The 21,521-nt window shown below is 37.0% G+C and overlaps 1 protein-coding gene across 1 annotated transcript in view; it reads left to right on the forward strand.

The window, feature by feature from the left end:
* ME1 (malic enzyme 1) overlaps window positions 1-21,521 on the forward strand; it is a 203,760-nt gene that overhangs the window by 154,726 nt on the left and 27,513 nt on the right. Inside the window, exons 7-9 of the mRNA XM_059177184.1 lie at window positions 183-292; window positions 14,438-14,535; window positions 16,720-16,833. Of these exons, the coding sequence (XP_059033167.1) occupies window positions 183-292; window positions 14,438-14,535; window positions 16,720-16,833 (322 nt within the window). The remainder of the gene's footprint in view (window positions 1-182; window positions 293-14,437; window positions 14,536-16,719; window positions 16,834-21,521) is intronic.

Consider the following 21,521-nt stretch of genomic DNA (forward strand, 5'->3'; position numbering starts at 1 on the left):
TGATTTCTCTCTGTCAAATAAATAAATAAATAAATCTTTAAAAAAAAAATAAAATAAAATAAAATAAAATAAAATAAAATAAATAAAATGTTTTAGTCTTTTCTGTAGGCTAATTTTAAAGGTTTATTTTTGTATGCTATTTCATGAACTTCTTCTCATGCGAATGGTTTTTTGTCTTGTAGGTATGGAATGAATTGCCTTATTCAGTTTGAAGATTTTGCCAATATAAATGCCTTTCGTCTCCTGAAGAAATATCAAAACCAGTATTGCACGTTCAATGATGATATTCAAGGTAAGCTGGATAGGAAAGGAAGTGAAGATACAAGACAGAAGGGCCCATGTGCTCCCATTAAGTTAAAGAATAGGTATAATGGGAACAGTTGAATAAACTGGAATGGTGGGAGATTGGAAACTATGAGTGAGGTATTCTAATGTAGTATTTCCACGAAGGACTAGATCTGAGTGATGGGAAGCACCAACATGGAACTTTGGAGGAGGACAGCCCAAGTGAAAAAAGGTGAATGCTATTGGAAATGAGGTGGTTAAAGAAAAGCTTAAATGTAAGACGAGGATGATGTTTCTCTATTCAGAGAGTTTGTGTTGTGTACAAACACTTGTTTGTGAAAAGACCCTATGTACTAAAATATACTTTACAGATATAATTTTAAAAATTCACTGTGCTTAAAATCTGTTGTGTGACATAGCTAGATAAATATGATGTGTTTAATGCAATAAGCCTCTGTACCTTTTGGGGCGTGCTAAAGTAAGTGGTCGAATCTTTCTTTTTCCCAGATCCTTTGCGATCTTAATCACATTGTTACTTTAGTGCCATTTTCATGACAAAGATGCTTTACATTCTTTCAACTTTGTTTTCTCCCTGTGTTATTAAATTTCTTTTTGAGTATTTATTCATAAGAAGTGAATATTTGGAGGATTTCAGAAGGGAAGTAAGGAGTCTAATTTTCCAGAGCTATGGCCCTAACTTGAAGATACAGGTATTATAGCGTGCCTTCCATGCTGCAAACATAGATTTTGTAGACCAGTGTCTGAGTCACTTACAGTTCATTTTGCAGTAGTCTCTCAAATCCTCACATTAGGGGCACCTGGCTGGGTCAGCAGGTATAGAGCATGCGACTTGATCTCAGAGTTTTAAGTTCAAGTCCTATGTTGGGTGTAGAGATTACTTAAAAATAATATCTTAAAAATTTTTAAATAAATAGCCACATCAACTATTGAACAAACTGTCCTTTCTTTAATATTCTTATCTTTTGATTTTGTGGCTCCCACAGAAATGTCCATATAGACGTTAAAGACCAATATTACATACTTTTGAATGATTATGCCAAATTAGTAAGCATCAGAGTTCAGTTTAAGACAAAGAATGTTAAATCCAAATCATCAAACAGAATGAGCATTTGGGAACTAGGGTCAGAGCTCCTATTAACTAGGACAAAGAATTTAGAGGTCAAGGCCTGGGCTGCATCTGAATTAAAGTCAGGAGTACAGGAAATCTGAGGCAGATGCTAAGCCAAGTCCAAGAACACTACAAGAGAAGTTGCCCTGGAGGACCCATGGCAGAATGCTCCCCGCTCCACCCAATGGGTCACCACAGTGGAGGCATTAAATAATTTAAGATTTCACCCCAGCTAACCTGTCCTAAAGCACAATCTGCATATTACCTATTTACACATAGAATTTAAGAGTTACTGCCTTAGCCAACAAAAAGACAAATTTGCGAAAAATGGGCCCAATCTCTGACTAGAGAAAACTTTTGGCAAGTTAGTGGGATTCTGATTAGAAATGACCAGACCATTTTGTGCATTTCTCCATACCAAAATAGTGTCCCTAGTGACACTTTTCCCCCATATGTTTCCATTTTACCTTTTTAACCTTATGTTTTTACCATTTTGCCCACAATGTAATACTTTCCCCATTGTGGGCATAGAAATTGCTTTTTGGGGCCAAGGAAAATAATTATGTAGCTATTACTGCTTTACCATGTAAATAAATGTTTCACACTGAACCCTTGGGAGAACTTTTTTTTTTCTCTTTTGAACATTTATGTTATTTAAAGATAGCTTATGAAAAGTATTTGATTTTAAAAATACTTAAAATTCTACATTACTGATCTAAAATAATTTTAAACGATAGAGATTTTGGTCTTGGGTAGAGATTTGGACTTTAATGCATTCTAACTATAAATTATATTTAACTGGGAAAATGTGCTGGTTAAATCTATTAAGAAATTGGACACTACGGGGCTTCTGAATGGCTCAGTCATTAAGTGTCTGCCTTCAGCTCAGGTCATGATCCCAGGATCCTGGGAGGGAGTCCCACATTGGGCTCCCTGCTCAGCAAGAAGCCTGTTTCTCTTTCTCTTGCTCCCCCTGCTTGTGTTCCCTACTTTGCTATGTCTCTGTCAAATAAACAAAATCTTAAAAAGAAAAAAAAATAGGAAATAAATTGAACATTTAATAATATATTCAGGAGACTATCAGAATTTAGCCAGTTCAGATGAAAATAATGTCTCATCGTTTGGTCATTTAAAGTCAATTATAGGGACGCTTAGGTGGCTCAGCTGGTTAAGCAGCTGCCTTCGGCTCAGGTCATGATCCCAGCGTCCTGGGATCGAGTCCCACATCGGGCTCCTTGCTTGGCAGGGAGCCTGCTTCTCCCTCTGCCTCAGCCTGCCATTCTGTCTGCCTGTGCTCGCTCTCTCTCCCTCTCTCTCTCTGATAAATAAATAAATAAATAAATAAATAAATAAAATCTTATAAATAAATAAATAAAATCAATTATAAAGAGTGTTGTTCTCATAATGACCTCTCTGGAATGGTTGTTTTCTACCATGACATTGTAAATATTTTATGTAGAAGTTTTAGCCATAATAAACTAGTTTGATTGTTAGGATTTTTTTTTAAATAAGGTAAATACTGCCCAATCTTATACTAAATGCTTTGGTCATTGAAAAGATAAAAATCAGACATGGTAAGAACAGACTTTGCACAAAAGGAGACCACTGGCCAGAAAACCTGCTTCAAAGTTCAATGCCGTTAAGTTCTAAAAAGCTTATGAAATGGCAAATGAGAAACTGATTTTCTCTATCAAAATGTCCAAAATTTTTATTATAATCCCAGTGTTAGTGATGCTGTAAGAAGATATGCACTCTTATATACTGATGGAAATATAAAGTGGTGCAACTCTTGGGGAGGCAGGGTATATCAAAAACCTTAAAGGGGCGCCTGGGTGGCTCAGTGGGTTAAGCCACTGCCTTCGGCTCAGGTCATGATCTCAGGGTCCTGGGATCGAGTCCCGCATCGGGCTCTCTGCTCAGCAGGGAGCCTGCTTCCCTCTCTCTCTCTGCCTGCCTCTCTGACTACTTGTGATTTCTCTCTGTCAAATAAATAAATAAAATCTTTAAAAAAAAAAATCAAAAACCTTAAAACATACAGTTCTTTGAGCCAGCAGTTTTCTTTTTAGAAATTTATCCTGAGCAGATAAAGGTGTGTAAAGCAAATGTGCAAGGGCATTTATTTGTTTATTTTAAATATGCATTTACTTTTTAAATTGAGATAACTAACATATCACGTTGTATTGGTTTTAGGTGTCCAGCATAATGAGTTATATATGTATATAGTGCAAAATGATTACCATAGTAAGTTAACATCCATCATCACCACATATGGTTACAGGTTTTTTTTCTTGTGATGAGAACTTTTAAAATGGGCTGTTGGCAACTTTGAAATGTACAATATGATGTTGTTAACTGTAGTCACCATGCTGTGCATTACATCTGCAGGACTTACTTAGAAGTTTGTACCTTTTGACAACCTTCATGCTGTTTTTCCACCCTCCCCACTCCTACCCCCAACCTCAGGCAATCACCATTCTCTTCTCCTTATCTGTGAATTGTTTTTGTTTGCTTGTTTTAGAGTCCACATATAAGTGAGCTCCTATAGTAGTTCTCTTTCTCCATCTGACTTACTTCATTTAGCATAATGATCTCAAGATTCATTCCTCTTGTCACAAATATGAGGATTTCCTTCTTTTCTTACGGCTGAATAATACTCCATTGGGTGTGTGCGTGTCTCTGTTTGTTTCACATTTTCTTTATGCGTTCATCCATCGATGGACATCCACATTGTTTCCATGTCTTGGCAATTGTAAATAATACTTCACTGAACATGAGGGTCCGATATCTTCCAGATAGTGATTTCATTTCCTTTAGATGAATACCCAGAAGAGAAATTGCTGGTTCATATGGTAGTTTTATTTTTAATTTTTGAAGAATCTCCATAGTTTTTTTCATAGTGGCCGCAGCAGTTTACTTTTCTGCTAGCAGAACATGTGGGTTCCCTTTCTCCACATCCTTGCCAACTCTTGTTACTTCTTGTCTTTGGTAATAGCCGTTCTAGGACACAAGGTGATATCTCATGTGGTTTTGATCTGCATTTCCCTGATGCTGAGTGATGTTGAGTACCTTTTCATTTACCTGTTTGCTATTTATGTATCTTCTTTGGAGAAATGTCTGTTTAGATAAGGATATTTATTTTTATTAATTTTAAAATTTATTAATTTTATTATTGCTAACATTATTTATTTATTATTAACATTATTACTGAATGTTATTTTTTCAATTAATTATACTCTGATCATAAATGATCTTTTTTAATGTATATATATTCTTGAGATTCAAAACAAATATTTTAAAAGAATGATATACTTAATAAAATCGACACAAGTGTTTTACTTTAAATTATTATAATAAAAAGACATTTAGACATTTAAAGATTTTATTTATTTTATTTGACAGACAGAGATTACAAGTAGGCAGAGAGGCAGGCAGAGAGAGAGGGGAGGAAGCAGGCTCACTGCTGAGCAAAGAGCCCGATGTGGGGCTCGATCCCAGGAACTGGGATCATGACCTGAGCCGAAGGCAGAGGCTTTAACCCACTGAGCCACCCAGGCGCCCCGACATTTAGACATTTAGAAGACAAAGACATTTAGAAGGTACTTGTCTCATTGTAGAAAACACAGGCTTTAAGCACTATAAGTAACTTCTCAAACTCATTGCCAGAATTAAAATTTCACATCACAAAAATGTTAATACCAAATATTAACATACTTAGGTTGAACAATAAATAAAACCCTAATTTTTTTTAAGCCAAAAATCATGAACTAATGAAGGAACAATAGGAAGTTAACGTTCATTTCAAAAGGAAAGGCACATCCAAACAAAACAGTAAAGCTGGTTTGTAAAAGGCAGCATTATATTCTTACTGTTGTTGATCAGTCGAATGCAGTAAACTAGTCTGGAAGAGCCTAAACTGTGGCAGTAATAGTTGTAAAGCAGGGCTGATACGAAGCCCCCCCTTTAATGGAGTGTTTTGTTCCTGGTGTAGATGGCTCCCAGAAGTGTGCACTAAATGTACAATTACAGAAGTGTCCCAAGCTTCTGCATTCTGACACACAGGTTTCACTTTGTGCAGTCGTGGGTCATCTGGAAGCCCTCAGGCCTTGGCTATCTCTTGGAGGTGGCTCATACTGGGTAATGCTGCTCTCCACACCACAGGGAACAGTCAAAGGCTGAGCATGGTCCCACTCAGGATTAGGAGGTATGCCTCTAAGAAACGATGCCTGCCCTGTGTGTTTTGCTCCCAAGCTGGAAGAGAACCTGCTCCCTTGGGCCCCCATGGCCACCATCCACATGATGCCTAGGCTAGTCTTTAGCAAGAGAAGATAAGACCCGGAGATGCCAGAGCAAACTGCATGATCACCATCGACAAAGTCATCAGTATGGTGAGCTCCGACACCCCACAAAAGTGGGAAACAGCTGAAGACCTACATATGGATGCCAGGAAAATGATAACCAAGAAGTCACAAATAGGCTCAATTTAAGACAGGGTCTCCTTGGTAACCACGTGGCCTTGGGAAGAGATGAGCACTCTGGCCAGGGAGCAGCCCAGCTCCATGGAGACATCCAACAGCTCCGTGACTGTTAACATTAAAATAATGGAAGCAGAGATTCCTGAGATCTGAATTTTTTTATGCCCTTTGCTTTCTTTACACAGCTTTAGATAATATGGTGCTATGAGGTAAGTCTGTATGAGAATTTTATAGTAGAAAAGCAGCATGCACAGCCGGCTCCAAGTAAGGACAACATTCCTGTGGTAACTGTGTTCTGTACCAAGTGGTGCAGTGCTGGGTTGTTGCATCTCTGGGCTTGTACAGGAGTTGTTCTGGCAGTCCATCACATGCGAACACCCACAGCATATTCCTTTTCTCATTTTGTGAGATTTTGCTTGGACTTGGCCTCTTCCCACACCCTCAGAACTGCCTCAGAATTGACCCCTTCTTTGACCGACGTATTGTCATCAAAAGTGTGTTCTTCCATATCTCAGAACAATATGCTGCCTTTCTCCCGTCTTCAAAGAACATCATCAAGCATGGATCAACTTCTGTTTTGATGTTGTGTATTTTCCACTTCTCTGATTGCCTCTTTTTTTGGTAAAGAGCCACAGTCTTTTAGCAAAGAAACCCAGAAGAACCAGACAGGGGCAAACGTTGCTCTATCCCTTTCCAGGTGGCAGGTGACAGGGCTGCCTCCCAGAGCAGGGAAAGAGGATTGTGTTGGATTGGAGCAGGGCCCTGGCCACCCATTGCCCTCTCTGGAATGCAGTCTCTACTGTAATGTTATTTTATTTATTTTTAAATATTTTATTTATTTAACAGAGAGAGATCACAAGTAGGAAGAGAGGCAGGCAGAGAGAGAGGGGGAAGCAGGCTCCCTGCTGAGCAGAGAGCCCAATGTGGGACTCGATCCCAGGACCCTGAGATCATGACCTGAGCTGAAGGCAGAGGCTTAACCCTCTGAACCACCCAGGCGCCCCAAAGAGAATTTTTTTTTAAGATTTTATTTGTTTATTTATTTGTCAGAGAGAGAGAGAGAGAGAAAGCACAAGCAGGCATGTAATGTTATTTTTAATAGCAAAAAAAAATAGCAAAATACATACAGAAAGTGTGTTAAAACAGTAGGCATGACATGAGATTTTTTTTACAAATTAAAATTTTCTTAAGTTTGCATTATCAAATATAGAGAGCAGTTGTAAGAATATTCATCAGAATGTTGAAAATGTTTTGACTTAGGCAGTAGGATTATAGGTGATCTTTTTAGTCTTTGTCCATCTGGATTTTAGTGGTTTAATGCATTTGTTACAATGTACTTATGGATAAATTTTTCAAGTGTAAAAAGACAGCACTTTTTACTGAGTTGTTGAGCTGTAACACAAAGATACCTAAAATATAATCTTTTCATTACTTAATCCCCAAAACCTATTGTTTCTATTAGTGTTCTTTTCAAAGTGGTACTGTTACTAGTTTATGTTGTAATTTGGTATTTGCTGTCATCTCTTAGAAAAGATGTTGTTCATGTCACCACTTAATTATGTGAAAGAATATTAGATATAACTGTATCATACAAGATAAGTTATACAGAAAAAAACAGTATTCTGATGACACTCTTTCCTCTTATTTGTAGACTCTAAGTTAATACTTAGTTGATGTAACATTATTATTCCAAAGCACTGTATTTTGTATGTAGACACCATAATTACATTCCCCTGCATTTCTGTTATGATGTCTTTATACTAGAAGACAAAAATCTATTTGGACTATTTTCTTTCCTCTTTTTTTTTTTTTTTTGGATTATTTTCTTATATTAGAATTTATTTTGTCATATTTATTTTAAAAAAGAGGCACAAGAATTATAATGTAGGACTATTTTGTCACAATCTTCTTACTAAAGAATTTAATTGAGCAGAATTTTTAAAACATTACTTTGCTTTCCTAATAGTGAAGCCAGACCAATTAAGAAAAGCTCATTAGAATTAGTAGATAGCTTCTTTTCTTGTGTCTTCAGCCTCTTTTTCTCTGCTGCCGTCTTCCCATTATCCTATATCATGCTTAAATTGCTTTAATTCTGGAAATAATTCCCTTGACCCTAAATTCTTTCCTCCAACAGTCCTTGTCATTCTTCTCATAAAAACATAAAAATAAAATATTTTTTGTTGGCCCATTTCCCCTCCCACTCCCATCTCCTTCTCATTCATTCTTTTATCTACGCTCTTCCAAGGGCTACTCCACACCTGCTATTTCTGTTCTTCTTTTATTTATTCCTCAGCACACTGCCCTCCAGCTTCGGCTCTAGCATATTGAATTAAAATAGCTCTCTGAAAGGTCACCAGGAGGGAATCACCAGACCCAGTAGTTATTTGCCATTTTCTTTCTTGATTGACCTTTCTCTGTTTATCACTACTTCTTCCCTTTGGTTCCATGGTACCATACTTTTCTTGCTTCTCCTACCTCTTTGACCATTTTTTACTTAGCCATCTTCCCCTATATTACATTCTTCTGCTTATTCCTTAAATGTTTTTCTTCATTTGGGTTCTCTCCTTTAGCCACTCACCGAATAGTGTTATCAACCCACATGACCTAAATACAACTACAGGTTTTTAAATTCCAGATATTTATCTCTTTATCTCTGACCGGGATTTCTAGGCTGAGTTCCAGACATGTATATCTAGCTACCTTCTTGGCACTGCCCCCTGAGCAGCACATAGACAGAAGGGACAGAGCTCATAAGTTCAAAAATTGAACTCCTGTTTTCCTTGCAAACTTTTTCTAGTCATCCAAACAAGAAAATGTATAATAATTCTTGACTTTTTCCTCACCCAATCTATACATTTAATCACTAAGACCTGTTGATTTTTATCTCTTAAATATTTCCTCCCTCTTAACTTGCTTCCCTCTTGGATTGTTGCAATATCCTCTCAGTAATTGCAATGACTTCCTAACTTACCTACATACCACCAGCCTCCAACTCTCAAACCTACTCCCCACACTGTTCTCTGAATTTAGAATCTTTCAGCAGCCAGCTGTTACCTGTAATAAATTATAATTATTTAATTTTATAATTATAAAGCTTATAGTTTTAGGTTTTTTTATGTATATAAAAATATATATATATTGGGACGCCTGGGTGGCTCAGTTGGTTAAGCAGCTGCCTTCGGCTCAGGTCATGATCCCAGCGTCCTGGGATCGAGTCCCACATTGGGCTCCTTGCTCTGCAGGGAGCCTGCTTCTCCCTCTGCCTCTGCCTGCCAATCTGTCTGCCTGTGCTTGCTCTCTCCCTCTCTCTGACAAATAAATTTTTAAAAAATCTAAAAAAAAAAATAAATAAATAAATAAAAAAAAATATATATATATATATATATATATATATATAGTTACTGTTAGTATGTAGTAGAAGTCCCTGCATGATCTTTTCCCAACTCTTCTCCAGTATCAACAACACTCTAATACCTACAGTTTCACATGTGTTCTGTGTTCTCCCTCCTGTTACATTCTGGGAGGTTTGGTATACAAATGGAGCTTGTATTCTGGGTCTTTACTGACCCAATACTTGATTTGAGTGAGCCATTTCTTTCAGGAAATCCTCTGTATCAGTCTCTGGTTTTGGGGGGATTTTTTGTTGTTGTTGTTTTCTCTTACACTGCTCAGATTCCACAGAAAAGATTTTTTTCAGTCTCTCTCTTGATATTAGCTTTCTTTTCTTTTCTTTTTTTTTTTTTCTAGATTTTATTTATTTATTTGAGAGAGAGAGAGAGCACAAGCAGGGTGAGGAGCAGAGGGAGAAGCAGATGCCCCGAAGAGCAAGGAACCCATTGAAGGGCTCAAACCCAGGAGTCTGGGATCCTGACCTGAGCCCAAAGCAGATGCTTAACCAACTGATTGAGCCACCCAGGTGCCCCTGATAGTAGCTTTCTGCTAGAATGAGCTTTTGCCATTATTCTTTGAGCCAAGTAGGGGAAGATTGGGGGTCCACCATATTGAGTGTATAAACTTGCATTTAATCTCTTTTTCAAGTATGGCATCCTTGCACCCAATTATTCCCGATGCCTTACACTTATGCCTGTTGTCTTAAAATCCAGATGTCCTTTCTAGAAAATAAATTTCCCAGTTTTTTAAATAAACCTCCAGAGTGTGGAGGGTCAACCGTCTGCTAGAAGGTGAGGAAAATGAATCTGGGTTCTAATTACTTCTCACCAGATTTTTGAGCAGCCCCCTGGTTTTCACCTCTTCTTCATCTACACTTTCAGAGGTGCTTGGTGCCTCCTATAGCCAGGCCTTTTGAGAGTTCTGCTTTCTTAATCCGATTGCTTCTTAGCATTCCCCATGGCGGCCAAGAAGTCAGCTTTTTCACATCTAATGTCTGTTGCCATTTGCCCATCTGCTTTCTAGCTTCTAAAATGCTATCCTCTTCTGGCTCCTTTATGGGTTTTTTTTTTGTTTGTTTTTTTGTTTTTTGTTTTTTTTTGTAATCTTCATTCTGTGTTTTAGTAAAGTTTATTGGGAGGAGGGAAAACTAAATTGTGTGTTCGGTCCCTCATTTTGACCAGTCCTCCCTGCCTCCACGTCTTTGCACATGCTCACCCTACCGGAGGTCCTGGACCTCTTCTGTTAATCCTTTGATACCATGCTCGGGTGACATGTACTTCTAATACTGTGGCCCCTGATTCAACAAAGTTACTCCTGCTCCCCTTGCTTCTAGTTCTGTCTGATCTATTTAGTTAGTAGCACATGAGGATTATAATTATTTGATTACATGTAAGTCTCCTTTGCTAGTTATACATAGTCATTCCAATCAGATTTAACAAATTGCTGCATTAGTAGAGGTCATTCTTTGATCAGTGTTAAATAATAAGTACTCTAAAAGTCATAGCACGAAGAAACTTCAGCTTGCCTCTGTCTGCTTTCCTAAAAATTTATCTTTCAATCTCAAAACAAAAATTACTTTGAAACAATTTATTGTGAAACTTGCGTTTTTATAGAATATTGTTTTGCCACATTTATTTCCTTGACTGTAGATTTAAATTTTAAATCAAAGTCGTACCAGGAAGTAGGACTAGGACATGTGCAAGAATCATGCTCAAATTAACTTTTTGGTAGTGCTAAAAATATATTTTTGATTTTTATTAACTAATTCTATGGAGAGAAGTTTATGTCCTCATGAGATGTTATGGAATATACATTTAAATAGAAGCCTCTGACATCCAATGTAGACAGAGATTTACTTTCTCTAATTTGAGGAAATGTGTACAGACTTAAAGCATCTTGGCTTTTAATGCAGAATGATCCAGCGTAACCATATAAAGATGTCACCACATTATAGTTTGGATCTCCTGAAATATTTTACTCTGTTCTTAAATGCCCAGTTCTATTTAAAATCAAAATGATAATACACAGTGATTGCTGATAATACTTTACCTTTGGTTCTTCAGCTGGACAGATCTTATGGTTCTGGTAGAATTTATTGAGACCCTTAAGATGATAGGATCTCAGGGTTGGAAGAGAGCTTAGAGTCCCCCAAATCCAAACTTCAGGCCAGTTTACTTCAAAAAGCCTGAGGTTGAAATAGCTTGAGCTACTATTAGTGAGTAACTACTTATCTAGTGACCGGATGCTCATACCTTTCTAAAATCCTCTTTTCTTCTGTTTAACTGCTCTTGTGAGTCTGTCTTGATATAAGTGACAAGCCATTCTGATCCTGTTTCTGCATAGATCAGCCATAGTTTTACACAGGCTCTTATTTCATTTTATTTATTACTATTTTTTTGCGTATAGTTGACATATAGTGTTGTGAGTGTCAGGTGTACAACAGAGTGGTTCAATAACCCTATATCTTACACTGTGATCACCACAAGTGTAGCCACCATCTGTCACCACACAACACTGTTGCATTACTATTGACTATTTCTTACACTGTGCCTTTTATCCCTGTGACTTACTCATTCTATAACCAGAAGCCTGTATCTCCTACTGCCGTCCCCCCATTTTGCCCATCCTTCCTCTCTGGCAACGATTAGTTTGTTAATTCTCTGTATTTATAGATTAGTTCTGCTTTTTCTTTGTTTATTCATTCTGTTTAAAGTTTTTATTTATTTATTTAATACAGAGAGAGCGAGAGCATGCACAAGCAAGGGGAGCGAGCAGCAGGCAGAGGGAGAAATAGATTCACAGGGAGCCCAACGTGGGGCGTGATCCCAGGACCCTGGAATCATGACCTGAGCTGAAGGCATGCTTAACTGACTGAGCCACCAGGCGCCCCTATTCATTTATTTTTTTAGATGCCACACATAAATATTTGTCTTTCTCTGTCTGACTTTCTTCACTTAGCCTAATGTCTTGTAGGTCCATATATGTCGTAAATGGCAAGATCTCATTATGGCATTGTGTGCGTGTGTGTACATACACACAGCGCATCATCTTTATCTGTTCACCTCTCAGTGGACACTTTGGCTGCTTCCGTATCTTAGCTATTGTAAATAATGCTGCAGTAAACATAGGGGTGCATATATCTTTTTGAATTAGTGTTTTCATTTGTTTGCCGATATATCCAATAAGGGGTTAACATCCAAAATATGGAAAGAACTTATACAACTCAACACCAAAAAACAAATAATCTAATTAGAAATAGGCAGAGGACCTGACTATGCATCTTTGCAAAGAAGTCACAGATGGCCAACAGATACATGAAAAGATGTTCAACATCACTCATCGTTAGGGAAATGCAAATCAAAGCCATAATGAGATATAACCTTATGTCTGTCAGATTGGATAAAATAAAATAAAATAAAAATTAAAAAGACAAGAAATAACAAGTGTTGGCAAATATGTGAAGAAAAAGGAACCCCTAGGCACTGTTGCTGGGAATACAAATTGGCATGCCATTGGGGAAAACGATATGGAAATTCCCCCCAAACTTAAAAATAGAAATACCATATCATTCAATAATTCCACTGCTAGGTATTTCCCAAAAGAAAACAGGCTTTCATTTTAAATAATGTATAGAAGATTAGCTTCTACATAATGCATATGACTCGCCAGAGTTCATAATTTATTATAATGCTGGCTCAAAATTGCAAGCATTTTATTTTCATGTTTTACATTGTTTCTAAATTTAAAAAATGCAAGCGACACACAGGTCTTCAGTAATTATCATTTATCATGATCTTATTTATGACCACCACATTCTACAAGAAAGAAACAACGAACCAAAAGATTGAAAGGAACAAACATACTGATGGTAAAATGCTCATTCATCTTCGGCACTTGGCGTATATAACACTTTATCATTGTGTTGTTCATCAAACTATTCTGAGTCTATTTTTTTAAAAACCAAATATGAGTGTTTAAAGTTTAACTAAGCTTTGCTACCTAGGTGAGGGATCTAGGAACCATTATAGTTTCCTGGCGGTTTTTTTTTTTTTTTTTTTGAGAAGTAAAATGTAGATGCAGCTGGAAAGTACTGCAGGAGGGTACAAAGTTTTATTTCAGACATGAGCCAATAAAGTTCAGATATATAATTATGTTTAAAAGCAAGAAAACCATTCTGTGGTCTATGAAAGCTTATATGTCCAAGTAATAAAAGTAGAACTGGAAGTTTCTATGAACCTGGGCCATGATAAGGAAAAACTATCTTTATGTAGGTAAATTTTACACTAATTTTATCTAGCCCCTTTGGGACCCACCCCTGATTATTATAGGTAGGAAGCCAATTAAAAGATGCATAACACCAGATTTTAATAGCTATTAACTGTCACTTTTTCAGATCAACGATTAAAAGGTTAAATACCAGATTGTATTGAAAACATCATTATGACCACCACTAATATCAGCAAGCATTTACTGCGTGCTCGCTTTGTATAGAGGGATCAGTAATGGGTTTCTGAGTCCCTAGAGTAATTAGGTGGAAGAATATAATAGCACTTAATACTGTTTTATCTCACACAGTACAACTATTTTACAAATGAGGGAACTGGTATACAAAATAATTTCTCTAGGGGCACCTGGGTGGCCCCAGTTAAGCATCTGGCCTTCGGGCTTAGGTCATGATCCTGGGGTCCTAGGATTGAGCCCTGGTGGTTGGTTGGGCTCTCAGCAGGGAGTCTGCTACTCCCTCTCTCTCTGCCCCTCCCCCTGGCTTGTGCTCTCTCCCTCTCATTCTCTCTCAAATAAATGAATAAAACCTTAAAAAAATTTTTTTTCTCTAAATTCATCCACCTAGTAAACAGGCTGAGCTGGAATCCACATAAGAATGCAAACCCCATGCTCTTATTCATTAAATCACCACATTAAGTCACAGAATCTTTTTGGAAAGTGATCAGGAATAGTAGTGAGTTGCTATCCTAAAATACTGATGTCAGTAGCCTGAGAATTTCACCTCCCCTCTAAGCACAGGGTCAGCCAACCGCAGGTTCCCTTTCTGTACCAGTTACCCTGTTGTGCGACGGGTTCAAGATGTGAATAAAGATTCCAGGTGTCAAGTTTGGCAGGATCTGATTCAGGTTTACTCAAGGCTATTTCTTACCTGTTTCAGGAACAGCGTCTGTGGCAGTAGCTGGCATCCTTGCGGCTCTTCGAATAACCAAGAACAAACTGTCTGATCAAACAGTACTGTTTCAAGGAGCTGGAGAGGTACCTGCTTATCCAAGACTTACATTTCCTTAAATTAATGAATAGAGTTTATCTTAATTAATTAATTAATTTGACATATCTTTCAGATTTTTAGTGTTTTGCAACAATAGGTTTGTTTGTTTGTTTTTAAGATTTTATTTATTTATTTGACAGAGATCACAAGTAGGCAGACAGGCAGGCAGAGAGAGGGGAAGAAGGCTCCCTCCTGAGCAGAGACCCCAATTCAGGGCTCGATCCCAGGACCCTGGGATCATGACCTGAGCTGAAAGCAGAGGTTTTAACCCACTGAGCTACCCAGATGCCCCCAGCTATAGGTTTTTTGGAAAGATTCCCCAGTTACTTATTAAGGCATATTCATTTGTCTTAGGAGGCTTTAGTATAGAAGTATAGTGATACTTTCCACAATCTTAAATTTCTAGAGATTATCAAAACAAAAGACCACGCCACCATGGCGTGGTCTTTTATTTTGCATATTTTGCAGGAACAAAAAGTTTACATTTTGTGATTATGTATAAAAGCCTGTAAGTAGGGGCACCTGGGTGATTCAGTGGGTTAAGCCTCTGCCTTTGGCTCAGGTCATGAACTCAGGGTCCTGGGATCAAGTCCTGCATTGGGCTCTCTGCTTCCCCCTCGCTCTCTCTCTGCCTGCCTCTCTGCCAACTTGTGATCTCTGTCTGTCAAATAAATAAATAAAACCTTAAAAAAAAAAAAAAAAAGCCTGGAAGTATTTAAGATATTATATCTGACACTTTTAGTATCCTCTGGAGGCACCTATGAGAGTTTTCTTAATTTGACTCACAAGCCAGTGTGCACATATATAACTACATACAAGTTTTTAAGAAAAAAAAAATTTGAATGGAGACTTGTTGTGCATTGTTCCCATGCAAAAGAAGCAAAACATTTATAATTGCTGGAAGGAGATGGCAGGGAGGCAAAAGTGGGCTGTTTTTTGTTCTCTTTTGTTATGAGTTAATCATTTGAAAGAAGAAAACTAGACTCCAGTGATAATTCACCCCCTAAAATAGAAATTAAAATGTCAATCGAGTTTGAGCTTCTTGTGAGAAAGCTGCCCAAATCTGTTTAGAATTATAGAATATAATGAATGGAGAAATACTTTTGTGGTTATATAAGAAGCTTCAGATTTTTAAATTAAATATGATTAAATGTATTATACTGGTAGAAATTTTGTATATTGTGTTGGTTTTGATTTAGTTCTTAAAATGAAATACGCAAAGCTAAATCTTAAATGCCAAGATATACATGTCAAAGTATTCAGAACGTAAATTACAAGTTCATTTTCACATCAAAATAAAAATCAAGGCTAAATTACATCTTATTAAAATTCGAGGGTTTTTTTTGTTTGCTTTTTTGTTGTTTGTTTGTTTTTGAGTTTTTTATTTGTGCGGCTGTTACATGCTGTATTTACTTTTAGTCAACTTATTTGAGTTCAAATTCTTTGAATTTCCAAAGGGTTTTTGATGAATGGTACAGGCCACTTCTTGATACTCAGCAGGGCAGAGGTATTCATGGTTGGATGATTCAAAACTGGTGCTTGTTTGTCCCTGAAAAGGTTTTGGATGTTCACAAATTATCACAAAATTTATCAAATACCAAAGAAGTTGATTCCTTTAATCTTGCAAGAGATTTCACAGTACTTTCTTTGTCCAAATTAACAGAATAAATAAATGCTTGGGGACAGAGAATTTATGTGTTTTATTCTGTTGCCTAATTGGTCAAGTTCCCATCCAAATGACCAGGCTTCATTCTTCAAATTCAATTAGAGGAGCTGGAGCCCAACAATAAACAATACAGTCCAATAAGCAAGGCTGACCAGGCCATTCTTTTAAGCTCAATATTTTCTCATTAGAGCAAATCTTAATTGCATTAACAGGATTAAAGTAATGACAGTCAAGGATATCACTGGTTTATCTGTAGCTAAAGAGCAAACCACATAATAGTGGTTCTGTTGTGATAAGAAGAGTAGAAAATTGTTCATTAGCTTACTCCAAAATGTGACAAAAATACTTTGCTCTCAGTATAAATGAAGGAATATAGCTTTTTAAGTCAGTGGAACCATTTTGTTCTTTCTTATTAACAAAGATAAAATGGAGGGAAATGTAACTCTTGGTAAGTTATTATGTGGAACAACTTTTCCAAGTTTTGTTTTCATAATGTCCTTCTCAGGCTGCCTTAGGGATTGCACACCTGATTGTAATGGCCATGCAAAAAGAAGGTTTACCAAAAGAGAAAGCCATGAAGAAGATATGGTTGGTTGACTCAAAAGGATTAATAGTTAAGGTAAGAATTTGACATTTCCAACTGAAGAAAAATTAATGTGCTATTCTGGGTGCCCATCTCAAAGATTATCACTACTTCCACTCATCTTACCCCCAACACTGTGTTAAAAGACTAGCCATTTTACATGAATGACCATGTCATACAATGATACTGATACTCTTCTGAAAAAAAAGACCGGCTCGGCTACAGAAGCAGCCTGTGAAGTATGAGGGCCCCTTACAATTCTATAGGTTGGCAGTGCATTTGAATTAGTTTCCAGATGAGGCAGTTTGTTGCTGAAACACCTAGGTTAGCTCCTTTTATTAAGGGCTGTCTGTCAAATTGCACACTAGCTAGGAAAAAAAAAGAACAGATGATGAAATAGCTACTCTTTTGCCTGCTACTTTCTCTGGAATAAATTCTTGAGGGTTTGAATGGAAATTCTGAGAATGATTTTAATAAGTGGGCTGTTCAGTGTTAACTACAAGGTGGTTCCCCAGCTCTAATAAAGATAACAGGACCTACTTCCTAGGTTATTGTGAGAACCAAGTAAGACTAGGTAGGTTGGGGCACCTGGGTGGCTCAGTGGGTTAAAGCCTCTGTCTTCAGCTCAGGTCATGATCCCAGGATCCTCGGATCAAGCCCCACATCGGGCTCTCTGCTTAGCGGCGAGCCTGCTTCCTCCTCTCTCTCTCTGCCTGCCTCTCTGCCTACTTGTGGTCTCTGTCAAATAAATAAATAAAATCTTAAAAAAAAAAAAAAGACTAGGTATGTTGACCATATTGCTACATAGTTATACGGCATTCATATTACTTATACATTAATATTACTTCTAGTGATAAGGCATTAATATTACTGCACATTAAGTGCTCTTCCTTAAACTGCCAGAAAAAAAACTCATGAATTCCCTTTCTGCCTGAAGGTGAATATGTAAAATAACCAGTGATCAGCATAGACTTCTGGAATTTAGTATAGAAGCAAATGTGAAGGTGTACAAACTTTCTGGAAAACTGGCTTTTGTGTATCCAAGACCTTTAAAAGTTTATGCTTCTGAGCCAATAGTTTCCATTGTAGGAATATTTTTTTTTTAAGATTTCATTTATTTATTTATTTGACAGGTAGAGATCACAAGTAGGCAGAGAGAGAGAGAGAGGGAAGCAGGCTCCCCACTGAGCAGAGAGCCCGAAGCGGGGCTCGATCCTAGGACCCCAAGATCATGACCTGGGCCGAAGGCAGTGGCTTAATCCACTGAGCCACCCAGGCGCCCCGTAAGAATATATTTTATAGAAATAGAGATGTACACAATGTTTTATGTTTTTTTTCTTTTCATTTTTTAAGTTTTCATTTAAATTCTAGTTAGTTAACACTCAATGTAATAGTAGTTTTGGGTGTACAGTGTAGTGATTCAACACTTACATATACCTTTACTCATCACAAGTACACTCCGGAATCCCCATTATCCATATCACCCATCCCTCACCCACCTTCCCTGTAGTAGCCATCAGTTTGTTCTCTGTAGTTAAGAGTCTCTTTCTTGGTTTGCTTCTCTGTCTCTCTTTTTTTTCCCTTAAATTTCTCTCTTTTTTGTTTCTTAAATTACACACAAGTGAAATCATATAGTATTTGTCTTTCTCCAACTTACTTATTTCACTTAGCATAATAACTGTTTAGCTCCATCCATGTTGTTGCAAATGGTAAGATTTCATCCTTTCTAATGGCTGAATAATATTCCATTCCATATACATATACATATATTTTTTTAAAGAACTATGACATTAAAGACTTACTAATATAATGTTAGATGAAAGAAGGAAAACACCATGTTATATCTTATTATTTTATATTTTAAAAATTGAGTTGTAGGGTCTCTTGCATGGCTCAGGTGGTTAAGCAGCTGTCTCTCGATTTCAGCTTATGTCATATCTCAGGGATTGAGCCCCATGTCAGTCTCCATGCTCAGTGGGGAGTCTGCTTCAGATTCTGTCTCTCCCTCTTCCTTTGCCGTTTCCCTACCTCTGCTTGCATGTATGCATACTCTCTCTCTCTAATAAATAATAAATCTAAAAAACATTGAGTTGCATATAAAATTATGGAAGTAAATGTATAAAATATGTATTAGCTTAAAACATATTATTTTAATGCTTTTCTGTATATTCCAAATTCTCCTAAGCAATTATGTTCTTTTAAAGCTAGAAAAAAGGTTTTAAACTAATATAGACAAATTTTGCCTTAATAAAGAGTATATGCATAACTTTTTGTGGCAAATGAGTATAAGAAAGTAAGATAAGACAGGCAGTACTTTCACAATATCTCCCGAGAATCAAATAATAATCATTTTATTAATTTTATTAACTTGAAATGTAATTTTTTATAATATAAGAAAAACAAAGTTTAAAATTTTTTGGCTTAAAAACTGCTATAGCTTTGAAGAATCGTCATAAATAGAGAAAGTTATACATTTTGAGCACACAACTTATATCATGATCATGAAATGAGATTTGCTGAATGAAATTGCCTCTTGGTCAGGCATCGTACTAGACTCTAGAACTTAGTAAATCCCTTGGTCTCAGGAGGCCCACAAACTAGTGGGAAGAAATCAATCTGAAAGTTACGTCTCTATATGAAAGTGTTATAGAAATACATTCTTGCTACCAGGGGTGCCCTGGAAATGAAGTTCCCAGCTGCACTGAGGAGAAGAATGGACCTGCAGAGGAGGGTTCCTAGAAAAGGTGTTTCTTTACCTCAGTTTGAAAGGAAGAGTTAGGAGTTCTTGAGTCTCCACAGATGTTTTAAATGTCTCCTATCTGGAAGTGAGACAAGGGAAGTATTATGGAAATTTCACTAGGAGATCTTGGCTGAACCTGTGATCATGTCTTTCATCTCTCTGTGTCTTCAAAGCCTTGCATAGTGTCTAGCACATAATTGGCAATACATATTTTGTTAATAAATGATTGATGAATGGCCTTCCAGGCAGAGGAAGAGTATTTGCTAAAGAGGATATTTCACTATAAAAGACATTCAGGGCTTAGATTTGAAAGGAAGCAGATGACTGACCAGTGACAAAGGCTCTTCTAAATCCTGACAATGAACAATTGAAGAAACTTATGCAGAGGGGGTTAGTGTCTTGTCACTCTAGGCATTGTGGAGGATGGATTGAAATGAGGGCAAACGGAGTAAAGGAAACTAGTTACAAAGCTGTTGTAGTAATAAAAATTCATCGGTGCCTGAAATAAAGCAGTGATTATGGGGGGTAAGTGAAAGACATTTTATTCAGTAGATGTTTAGTAAACAGGATTGGCATACTTAGTAACCACTATATATGGAGGGAGGAATAGGGTAGGGTGGTATAGGCAGGAATCTAGCAGGACTCCTTGGGTGTCTGGATAAATGATGTGGTTATTACTATAGAAAAGGAATAACGAAGAGATCATGTTTAAGAGAAAGATAATGTGGGGCGCCTGGGTGGCTCAGTGGGTTAAGCCGCTGCCTTCAGCTCGGGTCATGATCTCAGGGTCCTGGGATCGAGTCCCACATCGGGCTCTCTGCTCAGCAGGGGGCCTGCTTCACTTCCTCTCTATCTGCCTGCCTCTCTGCCTACTTGTGATCTCTGTCTGTCAAATAAATAAATAAAATCTTTAAAAAAAAAAAGAAAGATAATGTCATTCAGCTTGGACATAGCAAGTTAGGGTTAAAGTTACCTTTGCTGATCTCATGGAGATGTCCCCGTGGCAATCAGAGGTATAAGACAGACACTCAGGATAAGGGTCTTGGCTTCTGCAGATAGAGATTTTGGGAATATCTGCATGTAAAAAGTTGGAGCCATGGAAAAAAAGATATACAAATTACATTGTATTTAGGGATGTAATACATGTAAATATCTAAAAAAAAAAAAGTGGAAGTCTATGACTGTGGATTTCTTTTGTGATTTCTAATGACATTTTTATGTGAAATCTTTATAGAAAATATACAGATTTTAGCATCTCAAATAATTTTAGTATAGATTTACTAAAGTGAGACTCCAAATTCTGTGGATTACAATACTTGGAATAACTGTGAAGTTTGTTGCCTAGACCTAATCAGTCACTCTTACCTCATGTCTTTTACTTGCCAGAATAAAGAACTGCATATATTCTGCTTGCCAAGATAAAGTTACATTTTAAAAGATTGTTATATATTTAACAGCTTATGTGCTATTTAATATAAAAGAAGCATGAAGCTTCAATTAACCACTTTTTCTTTCAAGTTTTTAAAAAGTCAAAATTATTATGTTGATCTTTGTTATAGAACTAGTAAGTCTGAGGATAACTTATAAATTAGTGTAATCTTGCTTTCAGATTTACATGATTTTTTGTTTTTTGTCCTTTATCCTTAGTACTTTCACAACCTCTCCTGAAAACCAATAAGCATCATTTTATTAATTTTATTTATTTGTCATGTAATTTTTTATAATACATAACATAGAATAAACTCCTTCACTTTTTAAAGACATAAAACCAGAAACTAAAAAGTATACTGCGTGGTTCCCTCATTTATGGAGTTCTGTCATCATCAGACAAGGTGATAATTATTCTGGCAGTGAAATGGCATTGGCAGTCTGCAAGGAGGGCCCCGTGTACAGATGCAGAGAGGGGCCAAGTTCAACTCTGATAAACTGATCACCTGACAGCAGACCTGGCCAGTGCAATGGGGCAAAATATCCAAGCAGGCAT

This window comes from Mustela lutreola, chromosome 6, assembly GCF_030435805.1.
Source record: "Mustela lutreola isolate mMusLut2 chromosome 6, mMusLut2.pri, whole genome shotgun sequence".
NCBI lineage: Eukaryota > Metazoa > Chordata > Mammalia > Carnivora > Mustelidae > Mustela > Mustela lutreola.